This window comes from Sapajus apella, unplaced genomic scaffold (genome assembly GCF_009761245.1).
Source record: "Sapajus apella isolate SASKATOON/1434 unplaced genomic scaffold, GSC_monkey_1.0 scaffold85, whole genome shotgun sequence".
NCBI lineage: Eukaryota > Metazoa > Chordata > Mammalia > Primates > Cebidae > Sapajus > Sapajus apella.
Genome location: NW_022437025.1, coordinates 6,946,369 through 6,969,157, shown reverse-complemented (window position 1 = coordinate 6,969,157; position 22,789 = coordinate 6,946,369). Strand labels below are relative to the sequence as shown.

At 47.8% G+C, this 22,789-nt stretch overlaps 1 protein-coding gene across 8 annotated transcripts in view; it reads left to right on the top strand.

The window, feature by feature from the left end:
* EVC (EvC ciliary complex subunit 1) overlaps nucleotides 1–22,789 on the top strand; it is a 90,446-nt gene that overhangs the window by 5,570 nt on the left and 62,087 nt on the right. For 4 of the 8 annotated variants that reach the window (XM_032254173.1, XM_032254167.1, XM_032254170.1 and 1 more), the window contains exons 2-5: nucleotides 3,491–3,616; nucleotides 12,556–12,675; nucleotides 14,726–14,958; nucleotides 16,648–16,732. In XM_032254173.1, coding sequence (XP_032110064.1) covers nucleotides 3,590–3,616; nucleotides 12,556–12,675; nucleotides 14,726–14,958; nucleotides 16,648–16,732 — 465 coding nt within the window. In that variant the 5' untranslated portion in view covers nucleotides 3,491–3,589. The remainder of the gene's footprint in view (nucleotides 1–3,490; nucleotides 3,617–12,555; nucleotides 12,676–14,725; nucleotides 14,959–16,647; nucleotides 16,733–22,789) is intronic. The other 4 variants (XM_032254168.1, XM_032254172.1, XM_032254171.1 and 1 more) reach the window with 2 other exon arrangements.

Here is a 22,789-nt window from a genome sequence, read left to right as displayed (position 1 = left end):
AACTAAACTGGGTGCCACCCACCTGGCACAGTAAGACCAGATTGCCACACTGAGGTTTTGCAGTGGTAAAAAGGAAGGTGTTCATTCACAAAACACCAAGCCAGGAGGACTAGGCAGCTCATGCTCAAATCCTGACCTCCCTGATGACTTGCAGGTGAGGGTTTTTAAAGGCAAAGGTAAATTTCAGGAAAGCAGAAGTTACAGGCAAAATCTTAAATCAATACTTGGAGGTTACATCTGGTTTTGGCCTAAAAGGGCGGGACATCTTGAAGTGGAGACTTGCAGGTCAGAGGTAGATTCAAAGATTTTCTGATTTGTGATTTTGTCAAGGAAGAGAAGCTCTGTTTTAAAATGTGGGTTCAGCAGGAAAGAATGTTAGTTCAGGCTCCTGGGCATGACTTTCTCTGAGTCCCCCGGGAAGAACTTTCGAACAAAGAATGGTGCTCAGAGTTTAGATCTCAGAGAAGGGGCAGCGGAGCACCTCAACCGTGGTTCCTCGGGGTGGATCCATTTGATGGGGGTCCGGGTTTCTGAAAACAACTCGGAGACATATGTTAATATGTTATCTTCACTTTCTGTAGGGAAGCCAAACATCTCCCGACTCTAACTTCCTTGGCTATTGTTTTAAGCTGCTGTTACCTTCTTGCTTATCAAGTTGCCAATAAATTCCCTTGAAGAAAGGCAGTATTTTCTGTTATTTGCATGCTTAGGGCAGGGGATTTGCAGGTGCCTAAAAAGAAGGGGGTGGGGCCCTGCTTCATCTGTAACTTCCACTGTTGCTGTTGAGGAAACTGATTCTATTCTGATACTTGATACTTTACACGAAACCTCTTTTCCTTTTGCTCCTCTGTAGAATCTTAAAGAAACTTTTCTTTGCTCCCAGTAAATGAAATTGCGCCAGGATGGTCTTGGTGAAAGTCGTTTGTCACCCACAGTGCCAGGCATTTGAAATGTCCGTTTGATCCAGAATCATTTTCTTGCTTTCTTTGATAATTCTTTTCCTTTGATGATTCTTTCCTTCTTCTGGATGAAGGAGTTCTCTTCTTCCAGAAACTCCTATCATTTTTTTTAGGCTGAATTGGGCTTCTAATCCTAGTCTTCCTCTCTCACTTCCCGTCTCTTTGTCTTTTTTACATTACCTTCAGAGAGACTTTTCTCAACTTTATACTTGTATTCGATTTTTTGTATTTTCAATTTTCAAGAGTCCTTTTTTTGTTCTGAGAATGTTCTATCTTGTTCTTATGAATGGAACATCTTCTCTGATCTTTCTGATAATATGATAGTTGTTTATTTGTTTAAGGTTTTTTCCCCCCCTTGCATAGTGTGTTTCCTGCTTGCTTTTTCCCTTTTGTTTGTTTTGGATTTTATCTTTCATATTAGAGTCTGTCTTCAAATGGCTGGTAACCCGCTGGTCATTTTCAAGTGATGCTGGTGCTCCCTCTGTGGGGTAGATATTTTTTTCCCCAATGTTTTTACTGTAGGACTATCTGACTGTTTTTTTTTTTTTTTTGAGACAGATTCTCGCTCTGTTGCTCAGGCTAGAGGGCAGTGGCACAATCTCGGCTCACTGCAATCTCCGCCTCCCGGGTTCAAGTTATTCTCCTAAGTAGCAGGGATTACAGGCACCTGCCACCACACCCAGCTAATTTTTGTATTTTTAATAGAGACAGGGCTTCATCATGGTAGTCAGGCTGGTCTCAAACTCCTGACCTCATGATCTGCCTGCGTCGGCCTTCCAAAGTGCTAGGATTACAGGTGTGAGCCACCGTGCCTGGCTTTGACTGGGTCCTTCTTTGCAGAACCCTTGTACTGGCCAGCTATGGTTGATAAACAACCCCCAAAATCTCTGGCCTCGTCGTCTATCCCAAGACCCACCCCAGACTGCTGCATCTACACAGGCTTCTCTCCATGCCCAGCGTGGGCCTGCTTCAGGACCTTTGCACTTGCTATTCTCTCTCCCTGGAATGCTCTTCCCTGAAATATCTCAATGGCTTGTGGCCTTACTTCTTTTAAGTTCCTTCTCAAATGCCACTTTGTCCAAGAGACTTTGCCTCCCAGCATCCTTCCCAGCCTCCACTGTTACTTTAGAACATGGATCGTCCCTGATTTACCAGGTGTTTTTCTAATGTGTTTGCATCTTTGTTCTCTCACTGCAATGTTAATGCCACAAAAGCAGAAGCTGTGTATTTTGTTCGTTACTCTATTCCCAGTACCTAGAACAAGTCTTGACACAAAGCAGACGCTCGGTAATAGTAGCTGATTAACTCAGTGACAAACTGGTGATATTTCTTTAGTTCAAAGGTTAAATTCATGAGCAGCTAGTGATTAAAGAGGAAGTTAGTAAGTGTCTGGGGTAACAGAATTTTAAATACAATTTATTCTCTTTATCCGTGGTAGTTATGTTCTATAAACTCGCTGAGAACACAGCATTAGTGAACACCGAACTATTGTTCCTAGGGGAAGAACAGCGTTAGGGTCCTACAAGCCTCTGGTCACATTTCCATTAACCAGTCAATACATAGCATTGTTTTATGTATGTTTCTGTTTAAAGATATCTTATTTAATACATATTTTTGATTTATTAACATTGGACTTACAGACAACAGCACTGTAACTCATACCTGAATGAAGCTTCTGTAACACGGCCGTTTCTCCAAAGGGCATGCATGTCATAGTCTTCATGTGTTTCAGGAGATTAGAGAGCACTACTGCACGGTGCTTGGTGGTGGTTATTTTAAACAGTAAAACCACCAAGAAAAAGCACAGAAATGCAAACACTGTGGTACTAGAGTATGAACAGGCTGTCTGTTTACAGCCTCAGAGCAGAGACAAGAAGGCAGAGTCCTGCCTTGTTGCATCTCAGCTGAGCACATGCACACTGGGCAACACAGATTTTTCAGGCTCCGCATGTGTCCATGAATAACTGTGAAAGACCCATGAGCATTGGTTTGGGGGTCATAAGTAAATTTTAGCAACTCCAGGAATTGGCAAATACAGAATCCATAAATCATGAGCACTCAATGTAGTTCGGAATACAGACTATTCTATAACTTAAGGTCACCTAACATATTTTCTTAAAAACCATTAAATAGAGTGATCAAAATCAACAGGAAAATTAATATGCATGTGCCATTTCCCATGCTTAGTTGTTAAATCCAAGGAACTCCCAGTCCAGTGGGACCTCACCCTAGAAGAAAAATGGAACGAGCTTTGCTCTGCATCTTGCTCCAAGTCCTGAGGGTGCACTGAGATGGGGCACCCTGGAGGAATTAGGGGGACATCTGCACAGTCTTGAAGGACTTGTAGCAGACCCCATGTGGGGTAGGAGGCATCACACACAGAGGGCCAAGCTTGTGTAGAAGCACAGAGGCGGGTGGAAGTGGCCACTGGACTGGGGGTGTTGACTGGCAGAAGTCACAGTGGGGACCAGGCTGACTGACATCAATGTTGTGTTTCTGTCCACCCCCAACTCCTGGCCTTCCGGTATTAGAGAGACGACACTCAAAATCTGCTCAGGAATTTGGAGTCTAATGCACAGACCCCCTTGGAAACTGGCTCCCCATTGAGGAGGAGGAAGAGAGAAGTGCAGATGCCGAAGGACAAGGAAGCTGGTGATGTAAGCTTGGTGTTGGTGTTTGTTTGTAGAGGGACCCGTGGGAGGTGGGGTGTCCTCCCTGGCAGCCAGGCATCATGTAGACAGGCCTCTGACAGATACATTTTCCCAATCTGCTGCTTTTTTTGAGGCAAATTTACATACAGTCAAATGCACAGACTTGAAGTTTTACAGTTTGATGAGTTTTGACAATTGCGTACACCTTGGAACTAATACCCCCATCGAGAATCTTTCCATCACCCAGCAAGTCCTCTAGTGCCCCTTTCCAGTCAGCGGCCACTCCCACACACTTCCAGAGGCACCCATGCATGGGATTTCCTTGGGAGTTTCGCTGTTCTAGAACCTTATGCTAATGGAATTGTGCTGCTCTGCGCCTGTGTTCTCGCCACAGAATGCCTTGAGATGTTTCCCGTTCGTCGTGTGTATCAATAATTCGCCCATTTTTATTGCTCAGTGGCACTGTGTGGATGTGCCATGCTCTGTTGTCTGCTCACCATTTGGTGGGTATTTCATTGGTGGATTGGGCTGTTTTCAGCATTTGGCTGTGTTGAATAAGGGTGCGATGAACGTTGGTGTATAAGTCTGTTTACTTTCATTTCATTTTACTTCCTTTAAGTAAGCCTCTAGGGGTGGGAGTGCTGGGCCTCTGAAAGAGATGTTACAAAAAATTATCCTTGTTCCTGCCTTCCTGGAACCCTTACTCTATCCACAGAACATCGCTTTCTGGGTGAGCCTCATGGTAGAGAGGATGTGACATTTCCAGTCACCTCCTTGTCCCCCAGAAAGCACTGCAGACTTCTTCTGGAATAAGGGGAAAGATTGAACTAGCGTTATGTCTTTGCATCTCCTCATACCAGCAGTTTTACACCTCTCACCTGTGAGTGATGCCAACACTACATGAATGATCTCATGCCCTTCTCTCAGCAGCCACGTGAGGCTGATCTGATTTATATCCTCCAGATGAGGGAGCGAGGCTCAGAGGTGGTCTGCTCTCCTGAGTCCCGCAGCTGGGGAGTAGCCAAACTGATAGTTGTCCTTAGGTTTGCCAGGCCCCTGCTTGGGAGTGCTGCATCCCCACACCTGACTGCCAGCCTCTTCCGCTTTCCATCCTGTTCCATTCCATTCCGCAGCCTCAGCTTACCACGGAAGAAAGTGGGTTGGGGATTTCAAAACAGATTTCCCCAAAGGTCTGAAGTCAGTAAAGCTCAGCTTTACAATCAGCTTTTGTGTCAGTCCTGGGTCTCCCTCCTGTGCTGGTGGGATCCCGTGGAGCAGGGCCACCTCCCTGCCCTTGGCTGACATGGAGCCAGGGAGATGTAGGGAAGCCTCTGTTGCTGTCCTGGGACATGACTTGTGTGAGATGAGTTGGAATGAGCAGATCTTTAACTTAACCCGTGGTAATTATTAGCTTGCTAATGGACATCTGCTAGGTGTTGCTGAATAGTGAACAGGTAAGACATTAGTAGGCAGGAAAAAAAGTTAACCTTACGGTGAGGTAGAAAGACAGGGCCCCGTGCAAACACTGACTGAGCACCTAGTTAGATGTGCCCTGTGCTTCTCTGACACTGTGCTTGCCTCTCCACGTCTGTCCGTGTATGTGTATGTCCTAGTCCTTCACTCCCTCTGTGGGTCTCTGTGTGTCTCTGTGACAGTATGTGAGCCTGCAGGTGTGTGGCGTCTCCCTGTCTTTGTGTCTCTCTTCCCTTCATTCCTCTCTCTCTCTCTCTCTGCTTCTCTGCCCCTGTCCTGCCCTCTCACACTATTAGAATCTACTCACAGATGTGAAAACAGGTGTCCACACAAAAACTTGTACACAAATGTTCAAAGCAACGCTATTCACAATAGCTAAAATGCGGAAACAACCCAAATGTCCCTTGACTGACAACTAGAAAAATAAATGTGATATTTGCAGACATTGGAAGATTATTTGGCTATAAAAAATGAAGAGCTGATCCATGCTACAGTCTGGATGAATCTGGAAAATACACTAAATGAAAAAAGCCATTCATAAAAGACCACACGTTGTAGGATCCTGAGGGAATTTGTTCTCTTTCCAGATCCATGAGGGGGCAAAGTTTTAAGGGCAAAAGTTTCCCAGCGCCATGCACCCCTCCCATCTCTCTCCATCTGAGAAATTTAATGGTTTGTGTTTAAATTTCGGGGGGTGCGGGAAGAAACAAAGTCAATCACCCCAGCGGAAGTTTAAAGGAACTCCTTTCAGAGGAACTTAGGAAGGTGGGCATTTCTCCCAGCGTAAATCCCCCTGCTTCTTCACCCGTGCCAAATTTCCAGCTTTCTGGAATCCCCTTCCACATGGTGAGAGCTCCCTCTGGAATTTCCCCTCTAGAATCCCCTTCCATGCTCTTCGCAGAAGTCTTTCCCTTCTCCTCTTTTCTCTACCTAAGTAAAATCACCTTTCTGCAACACTTCCTGGGTCCGGTATTTACTTTTACCAGCATACGGTGCACCTGCAGTGGTCCCGCCACTTATTCCAAAAACCCACGGCGTTCTCTCAGGGAAGCTGTGCCTCACCGGCGCTCAAGAAAAAACCCGGTTACAATCCCATTCCTGTGAAATGTCTAGAACAGGAAGATTTATACAGACAGAAGGTAGATGAGTGGTTTCCAGGGGCTGGAGCAGAGGAAGGGGAGGAATGGGGTGACAGTGAAAAGACGATACCGTTTCTCTTTGATGCCATAAAAATGTTCTAAAGTTGACGAGAGGCTGGGCACGGTGGCTCATGGCTGTAGTCCCGGCACTTTGGGAGGCTGAGGTGGGCAGATCACTGAAGGTCAGGAGTTCAAGACCAGCTTGGCCAACATGGTGAAATTCCATCTCTACTAAATACAAAAATCAGCCAGGCGTGGTGGGGCGTGTCTGTATTCCCAGCTACTTGGGAGGCTGAGACAGGAGTATTCCTTGAACCCAGGAGGTGGAGGTCGCAGTGAGCCAAGATCGTGCCACTGCACTCCAGCCTGAGTGATAGAGCGAGACTCTGTCTCAAAAAAATCAATCAGTCAGGTTGACTATAGTGATGGCTACACATATCTGAAGATACTGAAAACTATGAAATCTTATACTTTCGTGAGTGAACTGCAGGGTGTGTGAATTAAATCTCAATAAAGCTGTTAAACAACACTGTTCACACATAGGGCATCCTCGAATGTGATGGAAACAAGCTGGCTTTGGGACCTAGAATCCTGGAACCCAGTCCCAGCTCTGCCACGTGTTTGCTGTGTGATGTTGGGCGGGAAGTGTAACCTGTCTGAGCCTCAAGTTTCTTACTTAAAATGACAGCAGTGATCGTGCTTCCCTACCCCCCCAACCCTGGAGTCACCCAGGGCTGAGTTAATACATGTGAATGTTCCTGCCACAGAATAGGTGCTCAGTGTTTGTAGGGAGTCCTAAGTCTTTCTACCCCGCTGTAAACTTATTTTTTTCTGCCTAGTAATATCTTAGCTGTTCACTATTCAGCTACACGTAGCAGATGCCCATTATCAAGCTAATAATTGCCAAGGGTTAAATGAAAGATCTACTTGTTCCAGTGACTGGCTTGTCAGAATGCTCTTGGCTTTCTGCAGGCTGAGCTTGTCAAAATATGTGGCCAGGACTGCTTTGGCCCAATGGATCAAGCTACAACTTTCTTGTCCACTAGTGCCCAGAAAACCAGGGCTTGTTGGTTCCCGTCACACCTTGGATGACCTCTGTTTAATGAACAACTCATCTCAGCTGAAAACAGAAAATTCCAGAAGGCTCTGAGGCATGCTACTCTACAGCCTCTGTCTCTCCTTCCTATTCCTTTGCTTGGGAGGGAGGGAGAGATGCATACGTGCATCTTTAAGGATGCATTTATGCATTCTCTGAAAAGAATCCCTTTACGTTGGGGACAGAAATGGCTTTTCCTTTCCTGCAATTACACTTTAACCAATTTTCTGAATAATCACATTGCTTCAGCTGAAGAAGTTTTACCTTGTATATTTCGCTACAACCAATTTTCTAAATAATGGTATTGCTTCAGCTGGGGAGACTCTCCGAATTTGGAAGACACCTAACCTTAATGACGAGTGCTTTAAAAAACTAAAGGCAGTGGCTCCTGTTCAGGGAGCAGAGCCTGCTCCTTCCCTGGTTTCAGGTGTCACATGTTCCTGGTCCTTTAATGCCCTGGCAAAGACCATGACCGTCCGTGGCTGGCCCTGCAGGGTTTGCAGTCTGCAGGTAGATGGATCAGGTGGAGGCTTTCCGCCAGCCGGGATGTGTTCCTGATGCCCATTCCCCGGCTCCTCCATCCCCAGGTTCTGCCCTCACAGGCCTCGGGTGGGCCCCGTACCAACATCCTTTTCTTCTTTCTTCCTTCTTTTCTTCTTTCTTCCTTCTTTTTCTCCTTTCTTCTTTCTTCTTTCTTCCTTCTTTCTTCTTTCTTCTTTCTTCTTCTTCTTTATGTTTCTGATCTCAGCTCACGGCAACCTCTACCTCTTGGGTTCAAGTGATTCTCCTACCTCAGCCTTCCAAGTAGCTGGAATTACAGGCACATGCCACCATGCCTGGCTAATTTTTTTTTTTTTTTTTTTTAGTAGAAATGGAGTTTCACCTTGTTGGCCAGGCTGGTCTTGAACTCCTGACCTTGTGATCCGCCTGCCCTGGCCTCCCAAAGTGCTGGGATTATAGGCATGAGCCATTCCTTGTTCACTGACAAAACTTCAAGGGGAAAGTGGGCCAGAATGCAGGGGGTTGAGAGCAGACCACGCTCTGTACCCTCAGGTCAGAGGGAGGCCAGGAAGGGTTTTAAAAGGCACATGGATGGAAATTTATGTTTAAAAGATATTTCAGTTTCTATGTGGTGAATGAACTGGAAGATGTCAACCTCTGAGCCTCAGTTTGCCCCACCATAAGGTAAGCGTGATAATGATAGTCCCACCTCCCCAAGCTGACTGACGTGGTAATTAAATGGGCAAGCATGCGTAGGTGGCTGGACATGGTAGACCCTCTCAGTACATGGATGAGGAGCTGCTTAGGAAGCGATTTCAGCCCTTCAGGGTAAATATGGTGGAGGCCTAGGCGAGGGCCTTGGGTTCCAGAGAGATTTGGGAGGTTAAGTTGATGGAATTCATGGTCAGTTGGATGTGGGGACTTGGGATGTCAGAGTGCATGCTACCTCAGTATCTGCCGTAGGTTCCTGAACACGGCGAAGCCAAGCCCAGGGGCCTTCTCTCCGAATCCCCACTTCCCTTTAAGCTTCATGGCACTTAGTCTTGCCCTTATTTGCGTCATGTTGACAGAGCCAGCATGGCATCAGCTGGAGGGCGGACCTGGAGCCGGCAAAGCTGAGTTCAGGTCCCAGTTCTCGTGATGATTGGCTGTGTGGCCTTAGGCACATGGCTTTACCTCTCTGCGACTCATCTTCTGTGTCTGGAAGTGGAGACAGTGACCTCTGTGGCAGGGTCCAGTAGGGAGGTAGCATATGTTGGTGGTCTTCCCCTGTTCTTTTTTTTTTTCCTTGAGACCTTTTTGTTTATTTTTCTTCAACTTTTATTTTACGTTGTGGAATACATGTGCAGGATATGTAGGTTTGTTACATAGGTAAACGTGTGGTGGTTTGCTGGACAGATCAACCTATCACCTAGGCATGGAGCCCAGCATGCACTAGCTCTTCTTCCTGATCCTCTCCCTGTCCCTGCCCCCCAAAAGGCCCCAGTACCTGCTGTTCACCCTGCCCAGTGTGTCCATGTGTTTTCATAGGTCAGCTCCTACTTGTGAGTGAGAACATGCGGTGTTTGATTTTCTGTTCCTTTGTCAGTTTGCTGAGGATAATGGCTTCCAGTTCCATCTATGCTCCTGAAAATGACATGATCTTGTTTCTTTTTGTGGCTGCATAGTATTCCATGGGATATATGTACCACATTTTCTTTATCCTGTCTATCATGGATGGGTATTTGGGTTGATTCCATGTCTTTGCTATTGTGAATAGTGCTGCAATGAACATACACATGCATATATATCCAGTATTGAGATTGCTGGGTCAAATGGCATTTCTGCTTCTAGGTCTTTGAGGAATCACTTACACTGTCTTCCACGATGGTTGAACTAATTTACGTTCCCACCAACAGTAAAAGTAAAAGTTTTGCTTTTTCTCTACAGCCTCACCAGCATCTGTTGTTTCTTGACTTTTTAATAATTGCCATTCTGACTGGCATGAGATGGTATCTCATTGTGGTTTTGATTTGCATTTCTCTAATCATCGGTAATGTTGAGCTTTTTTTCATATGTTTATTGGCCTCATGAATGCCTTCTTTTGAGAAGTGTCTGTTCATGTCCTTTGCCCACTTTTTAATGGGGTTGTTTTAACTTGTAAATTTGTTTAAGCTCCTTGTAAACTCTGGATATTAGACCGTGGTCAGACGGATAGATTGAAAAATGTACTCCCCTTCTGTAGGTTGTCTATTCACGCTGATGATAGTTTCTTTTGCGGTGCAGAAGCTCTTTAATCAGATTTCATTTGTCAATTTTTGCTGTTGTTGCGATTGCTTTTAGCATTTTTGTCGTGAAATCTTTGCCGGTGCCTGTGTCCTGAATGGTATTGCCCAGATTTTTTTCTGGGGTTTTATAGTTTTGGGTTTTACATTTAAGTCTTTAATCCATCTTGAGTTAATTTTGTATAAGGTGTAAGGAAGGGTCTTCCCCAATTCTTGTCACCCAAGTCTTTTGTGAGTTGTAAGGTAGAGAAATGACAAGAACTGGAGCCCCTGGTATGCAGCCTCCCTCCCGTGTTGCTCACAGGGCATCAAGGTGCAGCTGTCCTTGGACACATTATTTTAAGCTGCAGGGTACATGTGCAGGATGTGCCGGTTTGTCACATAGGTAAACATGTGCCATGGTGGTTTGCTGCACAGATCAACCCATCACCTAAATATTAAGCCCGGCATGCACTAGCTATTCTTCTATATCCTCTCCCTCCCCCCATCCCTAGGCCACAGTGCTGGCTCAGTGGGGGCTGTGTCAGCACCCCAAATTAGGAGCAAGTGATCCATCCTTCTGTGTTGCCCACAATAGGGTGTCTTATTCCAAGTTGAACTTTGTGATTGGAAATTGGTCGTGGTAATGGAGCTTACTCTTCAAGACGTGGTTGAGAAGCACTGGAATAGATGCAGATGCAGTTTTCTTCCATCAGTATGCTCATTGCTCAGAAGAGATTTTTCATGGTCTGCAGCGCCAGGCTCTGGGCTTGCCTGTCTGCTTATCTTCATTCACTATCTCGTGTTTTCCAAAGCACTGATTCAGCACTGACTTTGCAAAGTGCGGTGGTGGGGTGGGGATGACCCAACAGGAGAGAGATGGAGAGGATGTGGGGATATGGGGAAGGCCATGGTTAAGTTCATCCGGCTTCTTTATTTTTTATTTTTTGAGACAGAGTGTTGCTCTGGCGCCTGGGCTGGAGTGCAGTTGGGGGATCTCGACTCATTGCAACGTCTGCCTCCCAGGTTTAAGTGATTCTCCTGCCTCAGCCTCCCGAATAGCTGGGACTGCAGGCATGTGCCACCACACCCTGCTTATTTTTGTATTTTTAGTAGAGATGGAGTTTTACCATGTTGGCCAGGACGGCCTCGATCTCTTGACCTCATGATCCACCTACCTTGGCCTCCCAAAGTGCTGGAATTACAGGCATGAGCCACTGCGCTCATCCCATCCAACTTTTTATTGAGTCAGGGGAGGTGATTCCAGAGTAGGATTTGACAGTGGTGTGTTATACCACTACGCACAGCAACCCACTGATTGGTTTCTTCTCTATTCTAGCAACTCAGCAGGGTGCTTTATGTATGTAGTCCTTGAGGGCAGATCCTCTGCTGATTTACTATCTGGGAAGACTAAGATTCACAGAAGTTAGAACACTTGCCCAACCACTTACTTTTGTTTAAGGGTCTAATCCAAAATCTTGTTGAATATTATTGCGTGTGCTTATACCTGTGGCAATGCTAAAATTATTTTGTGTGTTTGCTTTTCCTAATTCTTTAGGAGACTCTCTTGTTAATTATTCTCAAGTTATTCAAATCCTTATTTTTTCCAAAGCTGAAGCATTTTGATTAAATTAACATTGTGCCATTCTCTTTTGATAGCCTCCTCTCTCTGTTCATCCATCTGTCCATATACCCATCTAATTTTTCATCTACTCATCTATCTCTCCACCTTTTCATTCACCCATCCATCTGGCTGTCCACCCACCCACCAACCCATCTATTCTTCTACCCATCCATCTATCCATCCACCCATCTATCCATCTGTCTACCTATTCATCCATCCATTCATCCATCCATCCATCCATCCGTCTACCCATCCATCCATCCATCTACCCATCCGTCCATCTACCCATCTATCCATCTGCCCACCCATCCATCCACCCACTCATCTATCCATCTGTCTACCTATTCATCCATCCATCCAGCCAGCCAGCCATCTCTCTACTCATCCATCCATCCACCCATCTGTCTATCTGCCCACCCATCCACCCATCTGTCTATCTGCCCACCCATCCATTCATTCGCTCATCTATCCATCTGTCTTCCCATCTGTCCATCCACCCATCTATCCATCTGTCTACCTATCCATCCATCCACTCTTCTGTCTACTCATCCATCCATCCACCCATCCATCCATCCATCTGTCTACCCATCCATCCATCATACCCATCTATCCATCTGCCTTCCTGTTCATCCATCCACTCATCTATCTGTCTACCCATCCATCCATCCACCCATCTATCCATCTGCCCACTCATCCATTCATTCACTCACCCATCCATCTGTTTGTCGACCCATCCACTCATTTTCCTTCTGGCAAGGAAGAGCTTATATGAATCTAAACATGCCTATTATGGTCCCTTTCTGAGGCTGCTCTTACAAATGGGATGTGGCATATTAGAAAAACTTGACAACTTATCCTTCATTTTACAGAAAGTTTCCCATGCCGTTTGTGTCTTTTCCTCCCAGGAATGTGAGCCACCTTCCAACAGCAACGTCACAGCATTTGCTCTGAAGGCAAAAGTCATCTACCCCATCAATCAGAAGTTCCGGGTGAGTGTCCTGAGCTCCATCATAGAAATGGAGTTACTTCTGTCATGTGCCAGTGATTGGGAGGAAAGTAGGGGGATTAACTGTGTGATGTTTCGTTCTGTTTGAGTGTTTTATGACAAGTCATTTTAATAGGGGTAGTTTAGAGGCTTTGTAATGGAGCAAAACTTAGGGTTAATCTGTCTTACGACAGTGTTATCAGGAACAGGACATGCCCATGGTAACCACGGTAAGGAAGTTCCATGGCTCCTTGTACTCCTGGGGACGCGAGGTGACAGCACAGTAGGACAGCTCCCTCTCTGCCTTTTTAACACTAATACAAACACAGATACCGACTCAGTTCCCAGTGCTAATCCTCATTCACAGAGCCCTGGACTAATGCCAGCACTGACACTCACTGAACACTTACGTGCACAGGGCCAGCGTCGTGCTGTTTGTCATGCATTAGGCAATTCAACTTGGTGCTATGTCTATCAGGTAAATAATATTGTCTCCACATGACACGTAAGGCAACTGAGGCCCAGAGAGGCTAGTGACCCGAGGTCACGTGACAAGAAGTGGCAGAACCGGAATCAAACCCCAACACCTGGCTACGGTTACACCTTCCGCAGCCTTCAGCCTGGGAGGTGCTTTGTGCCAAAAGGTTTCCTAGTGAAATAAGTTCGAGAAAGTGCGGTTTGCTTTCTTGGTGATCAGGATGACGAGCTCTGGAGTCCCAGTAACTCAGTCCTAACCCCATCTCAGCCATGCTGTGCTGCATTTCCTGACTTCTCCATGCCTCAGTCTCGTCATCTGTGAAATGGGGGTGCTGGTGCTTCTGCCTCGCGCCGTTGTTTCAGTGCTACACAGGATAACATAATAAGGGCTCAGACAGTGCACAGCCTCTGCACACTCAGAACATGCTAGCATTTCTGAATTATTACTTGCTTCTGAAGACAGCCAAAGCATATTAAAGGTTCTGAGAATTCCTGCTCCAAAGAAACCTTTCACCTTGTTTAACACAGGCTTTCCCCAACTGATTTGTCTGTGGAACCTTTGTGGCAAGGAGTAACTGGTTCATCTCATGAAACTGTTCCCCAGAGCCCGCATTGGGAACCACATCCTTCACATTGTGGAAGGGTGGGACGGTGGGTGGTTGAAGGGCACTTCCCCATCCTCTGGGTAGGCCCTGCGTGGGCCCTGGGGATCATGCCATGGTCAGGAGGGCATCAGCCCCACCCTGGAGGCCCTCACTGCCTGGGTGGATCGGAATACACCCAGATCGCAGGACAGCACGTGATGAGATAGGCAAGAGGCAGATACCAGGGACTGCGGAGCCATTATGGGGTCTGGGATCCATGCCTGGAGGGAGGGACACTTCCACCCAGCAAACAACGAATTGCGGGGGGTGATTTAGAGAGAGGGACCAAAGTCGGGAAAGGCCCCGAATGATGAAGCGACCAGGAGCGTCTGAGACAGAGCCACCTCAGTGTGGCTTGGGCAGCCAAAGGTGGAGGCTGACATTTGCTGGGCCCTCCAGCCATGCCAGGCCCCAGGCTGTGACCTCCTGTGGCCTAGTGTGCATGGTGCTCCAGCTTCTTGGTGAGGAGCATGGAGCCTGTCGGTGGGCAGGGGGTGGGACGGTGGCGCCTGCTCTGTGCAGGGGAAGGACAGGTGGTCGGCAGGATTCGCAGAGGGAGCAGGCCGGGGTCAGACAGCAGCGAGTGAACTGGGTCAGGGCAAGCAGTGGCTGTGGAACAGGTCAGAGTTGCCAGCCAGGAGGAGGGTGCAGCTGGGTGTCCAGGGCACAGATCTAGGTTGGCAGCTTAGGGGAAGGAGCCTGGTGCGGAGGGGCTGGCCTCATGAGGAGAAGTGAACTGTGATTTGGGCCTATGGGATGTGATGTGGCAGAAGCCGGGACAGAAGCTCTGTGGTGTCTGCTGGCACCCCGGCCAGTCTCCTCCAGCCAGGCTTCCTGTGAGCATCTAGAGTGCGTCTGGTAGAATTGTTAATACTGGATCAAATCCCTGAGGCATCACATGGACTGAGTGTGACTTTCCTACCGCCACCCCAGCCTCTGGCCGATGGCTCCTCCAACCCGTCTCTGCACGAAAACTTAAAGCAGGCTGTGTTGCCGCACCAGCCGGCAGAGGCCTCCCCTTCCAGCAGCCTGGGGAGCCTGAGCCAGGCCGAGAAGGATGACTACAGCTCCTCGTCCAGTGTCCACTCGGCCGCCAGCGATGACAGGTTTCTCAGCCGCACCTTCCTCCGGGTGAACGCCTTCCCTGAGGTGCTGGCCAGCGAGAGGTAGGGAGAGGGGCAATGGAGGATGAGGCTTCCGGTCCTCTTGGCGTGGGCCAGGAGGGTCACATCTTTGTCAGAGGAGGAATCAGAGGCCCAGAGAGGTTCAGTGACTCTGCCAGGGACACACAGCCACCCAGCATCACAGTCAGAGCCCCAGATGAATTTGTCACTTGTGTGCTGTGTTGACCAACACTGGGGTTATAGAGTCAGGCCTGAGCCCTGGGGAGAGACGACAAGGTGGCCTCATTTAATCACTGGCATGCCCCATGCATGCCATCCCAGCCACTGGTGAAGTTGATTAAGTGGGTACTTCTGAGTACTGGACAGAGTGCTAAGCACTTTACAGAGATTAACGATCTCATGACGATTTTGCCCAGTGGGAGGGAGCCTGGGACAGGTTCAGCAATCCGTAAGTGTTACTCAATGAATGAATGAATTCCCCTTAACATACCTATGAGGTTAGGACTGTCACTTCCCCCATTTCGCAAAGAATAAAGGGAAACCCAGAGAGGCTACATGACTTCTGGTCACACAGCAGTGAGTGACAGAACTGGGTTTTACCCAGCCCAGAGCAGGGCTCAGCACCTAGGGGCTTGAGAAACTCAGTCTGGCAGGTTCACACACCCGGCCTCAGGACTCTCTCTGCTCTGAAATTACATGAATCCAAGAGTGGGATGGTCCAGCATACAGCCTCTGCTCGGGGCTGGCAGAAGGACTGGGCTCAGCTCCTTGAGCCTGAATGTGACCCAGGCAGAAGGGACTTCACGGAAGAGGGACCTTCTTGGATTGGCCAGCCCTGGCTTAGAACAGCTTTCTTTCAGCATTCGGACTTAGAGGATTTGAAACAGTTTGGGTGGGAGTGTCATCATGTAAAATGTATTTGCCTATGAGGGAAAAAAGCTCAGACTTCTACATCTGCCGTGTGTCTGTCCCCGTGGACCCGCTGATGATCACTTGATTTCTCTGATCCTCTCTTCCCTGAGTCAGTTTCTGCATCTGTAAAATGGGCGTGAGAATGTGTCCACTAAGGCACCGAGCAAAGATGACATGTGTGATGATAGATATGAACATGCTTGAGGTTGGGCATCGTGGCTCATGCCTATAATCCCAACATTTGGTATCCAAGGTGGGTAGATTACTTGAGCTCAGGAGTTCAAGACCAGCCTAGGTAACATAGTGAGACCCCATCTCTAAAATAAAATACAAAACTCAACTGGGTATGGTGGCGCATGCCTGGTAGTCCCAGCTACTCAGGAGGCTGAGGTGGGAGGATCACTTGAACCCGGGAGGTGGAGGCTGCAGTGAGCTGTGATTGTGCCACTGTACTCCAGCCTGGGAGACAGAGAAAAACCCTGTTTCTAAAAAGTAAATAATTTTTTAAAGAAAATACTCAAAGGAGGAAACAGCATTTTTATTTCTCTCCCTTCCCTCTCTCACTGGTTTTCTCTTGGAAGTCCCAGGCAACTGTGTCTCTGACACCACCTGTTGTCTTCTGGCCATTGGTGGGTTTCAAACAGCTCATTCAATCCCTTCTTATAAGCCTGGAACGAGTGTAAGGACCTCAGCATGCTGTGGAATGAGAGTCTGAGGCAGGGCGTGCTGTGGCTTATACTGATTAGGAGCGTGCCAATATCCATGCTTTTCATTTCCAATATGCTGAAAGTCTTTTCCAGTTCTCATTTTATTTTGCAGTGTAGACATTGACCTGTGTATCTACAGCCTTCACTTAAAAGACCTGCTGCATTTGGACACGGCTCTGAGGCAGGAAAAGCACATGGTAGGTGGAGATGTTCGCATTCCCTCCTTTTCATGGGGGCAGGAACTGGGAGACACGGCCTCTGTGTACAGTGGGTCCCAGGGACCCTTGAAAGGCCGACGTCAGTGGAAACAGAGCTGCCGAAAGGTGGGGGAAGCAGCGCTGCCACGCATCCAGCCACAAAATGCAAAAGCACTTCATGCCTATTGGTGGGGCGTGGCGTTTACTTTAACTAGAGCTGTGGAGCCTCAGCAGAAAGAGGAGTATTTCGTCCCAGGGCACACCTCCTGCTGGAGACAGAGGTAAGAGATATTTAAAAGAGAATATTTTTAAAGGATTTTCTAGAGTGCTTGCTATGTCCTGGGTCCCAGGAGTATTACACTTAAACCTCAGCACAATCCAGAGGGGCAGGTATTAGTATTATCGCTACTCTGCAGGTGGGGAAACTGAGGCACAGGGAGGAGGAGGTACTGTGTGGTGCCCTGATGAGACATTGAGTACCTTCTTATGGGGGCACATGTTCTCTTGGCTGAATGAACAGGAACTCAGAACTGTGGATGTGAGGAAAACAACATTAGTCTCTGCCAGATGAATAGGGTCCAGCCCTGCAGGGTCCCGTGAGTCCCTCTCTATAGGTGTGGGGACGAGAAACTGTGGAAATAAAAGACACAAGACACCAAGAAAGAGAAAACAGAGTTTGGGCCCAGGGGTCCACTGCCAACCAAAGTGCGGAGTCCAGCAGTGGCCCTGAGTGCCTGGACACTGACTTTTATTGAGTCCACAGCAGGGGGACGGGGTAGGTAGAATGAGGTAATCGTGGCCAGTGATAGGGCCAGGTGAATCACGTGACTTGGAGACAGGGGCCCAAGACTTTGAAGAAGCCAAGGCGAGGAGAAAACCCAAGGTGTTAGCACTTTTTTCATACTTGTCAAGAAATAGCAAGGTAACTAAGATTTATGTTACTAATTCTCATCCTCTATGAAAAAGAGGAACCAGGTGCAGAAGCAGAACTTGAAAGTAGACGTGGAACCTGACCACTGAACCACAGAACCACAGAGGGAATTAAGCCCTCGGATGTCTGTGGGCCTCCCTGACAGTGTCAGGCTGACCACAAGAGCTTGGAAGAGCGGAGTTTTCTCCTAATTCTTCAGAGGAAGGAGACGACTTGGCCATCTTGGACGTCTCCTTCCCTAGCTGGCTAAACGGCGGGTGCTTTCACAGCGCTGACACTGCCGCACAGCCAAGGCATCCTCCAGCAGACCTTATGCAGGCATGACAGAGGGCTTGCAGCATCTTGCCTTATGGTCACCTCTTTTCCAATGCCACTTCAGCTCCATACTTCTTGACCTGAGACTTATTAGTAAAATTAAAGATTATATGATTATGTGTATATGTATATATTTATGATTACATATGAATAGCTATGTGGCTATGATTATATATATGTAGGAATAACTATATAACTATATCTCTAATTTGTTTCTAATTCTGTGTTTATATGAGAACATGCTGAGGCTTCAGACCCTTGCCTAGGCTCTTGCAGAGATCCCCCCCGCCCGACACAGATGCACCTGGCCTTGATGGACTCACCCGTGGATCTGAGCTGTGGGAAGCCAGACAGACGAGTCCCACCATAGCTGCAGAATCCCAGTGGGTTTAGCCAGGCATCAAGACCCCAGGGGTTAAAAATGTGCTATTTCTCCATGAGGCACATTCTCTGGATTACTGAATGAGGGATGAGACCTACAGAGAGAAGGCAGGTGAGAGAAAGAGGAGAGAGAGGAACAGAGGCAGACAGACACAAGATATGTCTACAGAGCATGCTTATCAACTGGGAAAGGGCAAGAACATCACGTTGGAGGCCAGGCGTGGTGGCTCACACCTGGAATCTCAGGCTTTGGGAGGCTGAGGCAGGAGGATTGCTTGAGCCCAGGAGTTTGAGACCAGCCTGGGCAACATGGCAAAAACCTGTCTCTACCAAAAAAAAAAAAAACATTAGCCTGGTGCAGTGATGCATGCCTATAGTCCCAGCTACACTTGAGTCCAAGAGATGGAGGCTGCAGTGAACCGTGATCACACCACTGCACTCCAACCTTGGTGACACAAAAAACAGATTAGCACACTGGGGATGCGCCTGAAAGAAACTTGTGCTCTGTGTGAGTAGGACTAGCCTTATAAACAGGTGCCAATGTTTGAAACCGTAAATATGCTAGAATTCGAGAAATAGAGCATAGCCCTCCCTGCCCCCACCCCAGCACCCATTGATGTCCTGGGACGTGGGCCACCTAGCACCCTGTGGCTGCAGCCTGCCCTCAGTGCACTCCTCCGGCCGTGGCTGTTTTCTCCAAGGCTCCAGGCTCCCTGGGAGGATCAGTTCTTTCTGGGCTCAGAGCCCATCCAGTTGGTGAGCAGAGTGGTCCTGGCTGGCCTCGCCCCACAGCCAGCAGGCACCCATAGTGAGCAGCCTGTGGTCCTGGAGGGATGGTTCACCATCACTCACCATCCAGCACTGGGGCGTGGCCTCTGCACACTGCTGGGCACAGTGTCAGGCACCAGAGGTGGCCTCTGCCTTTGTGGAGCCCACACTCTCTGGGGCAGCAGGGAGGGGAGTAAACAGATGTCACAAAATATACAGTGGCAGGCAGCATGACAAAGGGCTGCGGCAAAGCACCATGCAGGTGTAAAGGGGGCACCAGGGGGAGTGCAGGCTGGGAAAATGGTCAGGCTTCCCTGGGGGTGAAAACCCAGGGAAGTTCCAGGAGCACTGGATTATGAGACAGAGACCTAGGCTCTAGTCCACCCTTTGACAATTAGGAGCTGTGTGACTGGGTAAATTGCTTCACCTCTCTGGGCCACTTTAGGAAAGGCTTAAAGAAAATACTTTTTCAGCTCTTGCTCTGTGGAATTACTGAGCTACTGGGAAGTCAAGCTGTCCTGCTTTGAGAGGGTTCTGTGGGTAGAACTCTGGGCTTCATGTAACAACTGTGTGGCCTGCATGGTCACAGCAGCGATTATTGTGCATGTACGCTCTTATAGGCTCGCTCGGTGCTTTAAATCTTTGAAGCTTTACCTGTCGCTTCACTAACAACGAACCTGAGGCTCAGAGAGGTTAAGTCACTTGTCCAAGGTCACACAGCGGGTGATGGCAGAATCAGACCTGGACAAGGTCTGTCTGAGTGCAAGGCCCCTGCATGCTCGGGTGTAGCCCTGCACTCTGCACATCAAAGGTGCTTAGGAGAAATGTGTTGCGCATGTGACTGGCACCGCCCTGAGAGAGCCGCCTCCCAGCACAGTCCTTCCTTCTCTGGGGAGCACAGCTCCATCGTCGCGTGCTGGGTCTGTAGGAACTGGGTGAGCCCCTGGAGCTGTGCTACCTGGAGACCTCAATCTCTGTTTCCCTGGTCGAGATGAGCTGAGGTTCAGAACTTCTTCAGACCACGGGAGACCCTCATGTGTCCCAGAAGTTTGGAGCTCCCTGGCTGGCCCTGAGGAGGAAGAAACTGGCTCTGGGCTTGTCCAAGAGGCAGGAGAAGCTGGAGTGGAACCTCTATAAATAGATTGGTCGGGATGAGAACAGATGGGGGGCATGGAGGAAAGGTTAAATAAAGGGGAGAGCCAGCACGAGGGGTCTCAGGATGCTGGAATGTTACTTTGATTGTGGTTGCACTTACCTGAATCTATACGTGGGGTACAATTGCATAGAACTACACACACGCGCACACGCGTAAATGTGCATAAAGCTGGGTGAAAGCTGAATAGCGCCTGCAGACAACAGTATTCGACCAATGGCAACTTCCCAGTTTCGATACCGTGCCAGGGTGTCATCAGCAGCCACGCCTGGGGGCGGAGCACACAGCACTTTGTGCAGGCCCACCTGGCGTTATTGCATTTCACTTTATTGTGCTTCAGAGATGCTGCATTTTGTTTGTTTGTTTTATAAATTAAAGGTTTTTGGCTACTCTGCATCCAGCAAGTCTGTGGGCTCCATTTTTCCAACAGCACATGCTCACTTCACGTCTTTGTGCGACATTTTGCTCATTCTTGCACCATTTCAGACTTCTTCATGATTATTTACAGTCATCTGTGATCAGTGATCTGGGACGTTACGATTGCACTTATTTGAGGACACCACAAACTGCGCCTGTGTGAGACGGCGAACTTAATAAACGTTCGGTGTGTTCTGACTGTATCACTGACTTGCCATTCCCTCTCCTTGGGCCTCCCTATACCGTGAGACAGTGTGATACTGAAATTAGACCAGTTAGTAATGCTGCAATGGCCTCCAGGTGTCTGAGTGAAAGAAAGAGTCGTGTATCTCTCACTTGAAATTGTGAAGCATAGTGAGGAAGGCAGGTCAAAAGCTGAGACAGGCTGAAAGCTGGGCCTCTTACACCGCACAGTTAGCCAAGTTGTGAATGCAAAGAAAAAATTCTTGAAGGAAATTAAAAGTGCTATTCCAGTGAACACACGAATGTTAAGAAAGGAAAACAGCCTTATTGCTGATACGGAAAAAGTCTAACTGGTCTGCATAGATCAAAGCAGACAGAACATCCCCTTAAACCAAAGCCTCATCTAGAGCAAGACCCCGACCCTCTTCAATTCTGTGAATGCTGAGGGTGGTGAGGAATATGCAGAAGAAAAATTTGAAGCTAGCAGAGAATGAGGTTTAAAGAAAGAAGCTGTCTCTAGAACAGATAAAAGTGCAAGGTGAAGCAGCCACAAGTACCGATGGAGAAGCTTCAGCAAGTTGCCCAGAGGATCCAGGTAAGACCATTTGTGAAGGCAGCTGCCCTAAACAACAGATTTTCAGTGTGGATGAAATAACATGTTACGATCATGGAAGAAGATGCCATCTAAGACTTTCATAGCTAAAGAGGAAAAGTCAATACCTGGCTTCAAAGCTTCAAAGAACAGGCTGACTCTCTTGTGAGGGGCTAATGCAGGAGATGACTTTAAGCTGAAGCCAGGACTCATCGACCATTCTGAAAATTCTAGGGCCCTTAAGGGTTATGCTAAGTCTCCTCTGCCTGTGCTCGGTAAATGGAGCAGCAAAGCCTGGACTACAACACAGCTGTTTGTAGCATGGTTTAAGCCCACCGTTGACACCTACTGCTCAGAAAACAAAATTCCTTTCAAAATGCTGCTGCTCATCGGCAAAACACCTGGCCACCCAAGAGCGCTGATGAAGATGTGCAAGGAATTTAATGTATTTTCATGCCTGCCAACACAGCATCCATTCCGAGCCCATTGATCACAGAGGAATTTCAACTTTCAAGTCTTATTGTTTAAGAAATATATTTCCTAAGGCTGTAACTGCCATAGATAGTGATTCCCTCTGAAGGATTTGAACAATGTAAATTGAAAACTTTCTGGAAAGAATTCACCATTCCAGATGCCATTGAGAACTTTCATGATTGATAGGTGGAGGTCAAAATACCAACATTAACAAGAGCTTGGAAGAGGTTGATTCCAATCCTCATGAATGACTTCAAGGGGATTCAAGACTTCAGTGGAGGAAGTCCTTGCAAATGTGGTGGAAATAGCAGGAAAACTTTGATCAGAAATGGAGCCTGAGGATGGGGCTGAGTTGCTGCAATCTCATGGTGGAACGTGAATGGATGCGGAGCTGCTTCTGATGGATGAGCAACGCAAGTGGTTTCTAGAGAAGGAATCTGCTTCTGGTGAAGATGCTTTGAACGTTGTTCAAGGGATTTAGAGTATTACATAAACTTATTTGGAAAGCAGCTGCAGGGTGTGAGAGGATTGACTTCAAGTTCTACTGTGGGCAAATTGCTATAGAGTAGCATGGCATGCTGCAGATAAATCTTTTGTAAAAGGAAGAGTCAGGGCCAGGCGCCATGGCTCAAGCCTGTAATCCCAGCACTTTGGGAGGCTGAGGCGGGTGGATCACGAGGTCAAGAGATCGAGACCATCCTGGTCAACACGGTGAAACCCTGTCTCTACTAAAAATACAAAAAATCAGCTGGGCATGGTGGCGCGTGCCTATAATCCCAGCTACTCAGGAGGCTGAGGCAGGAGAATTGCCTGAACCCAGGCTGGAGTGCAATGGCGCGATCT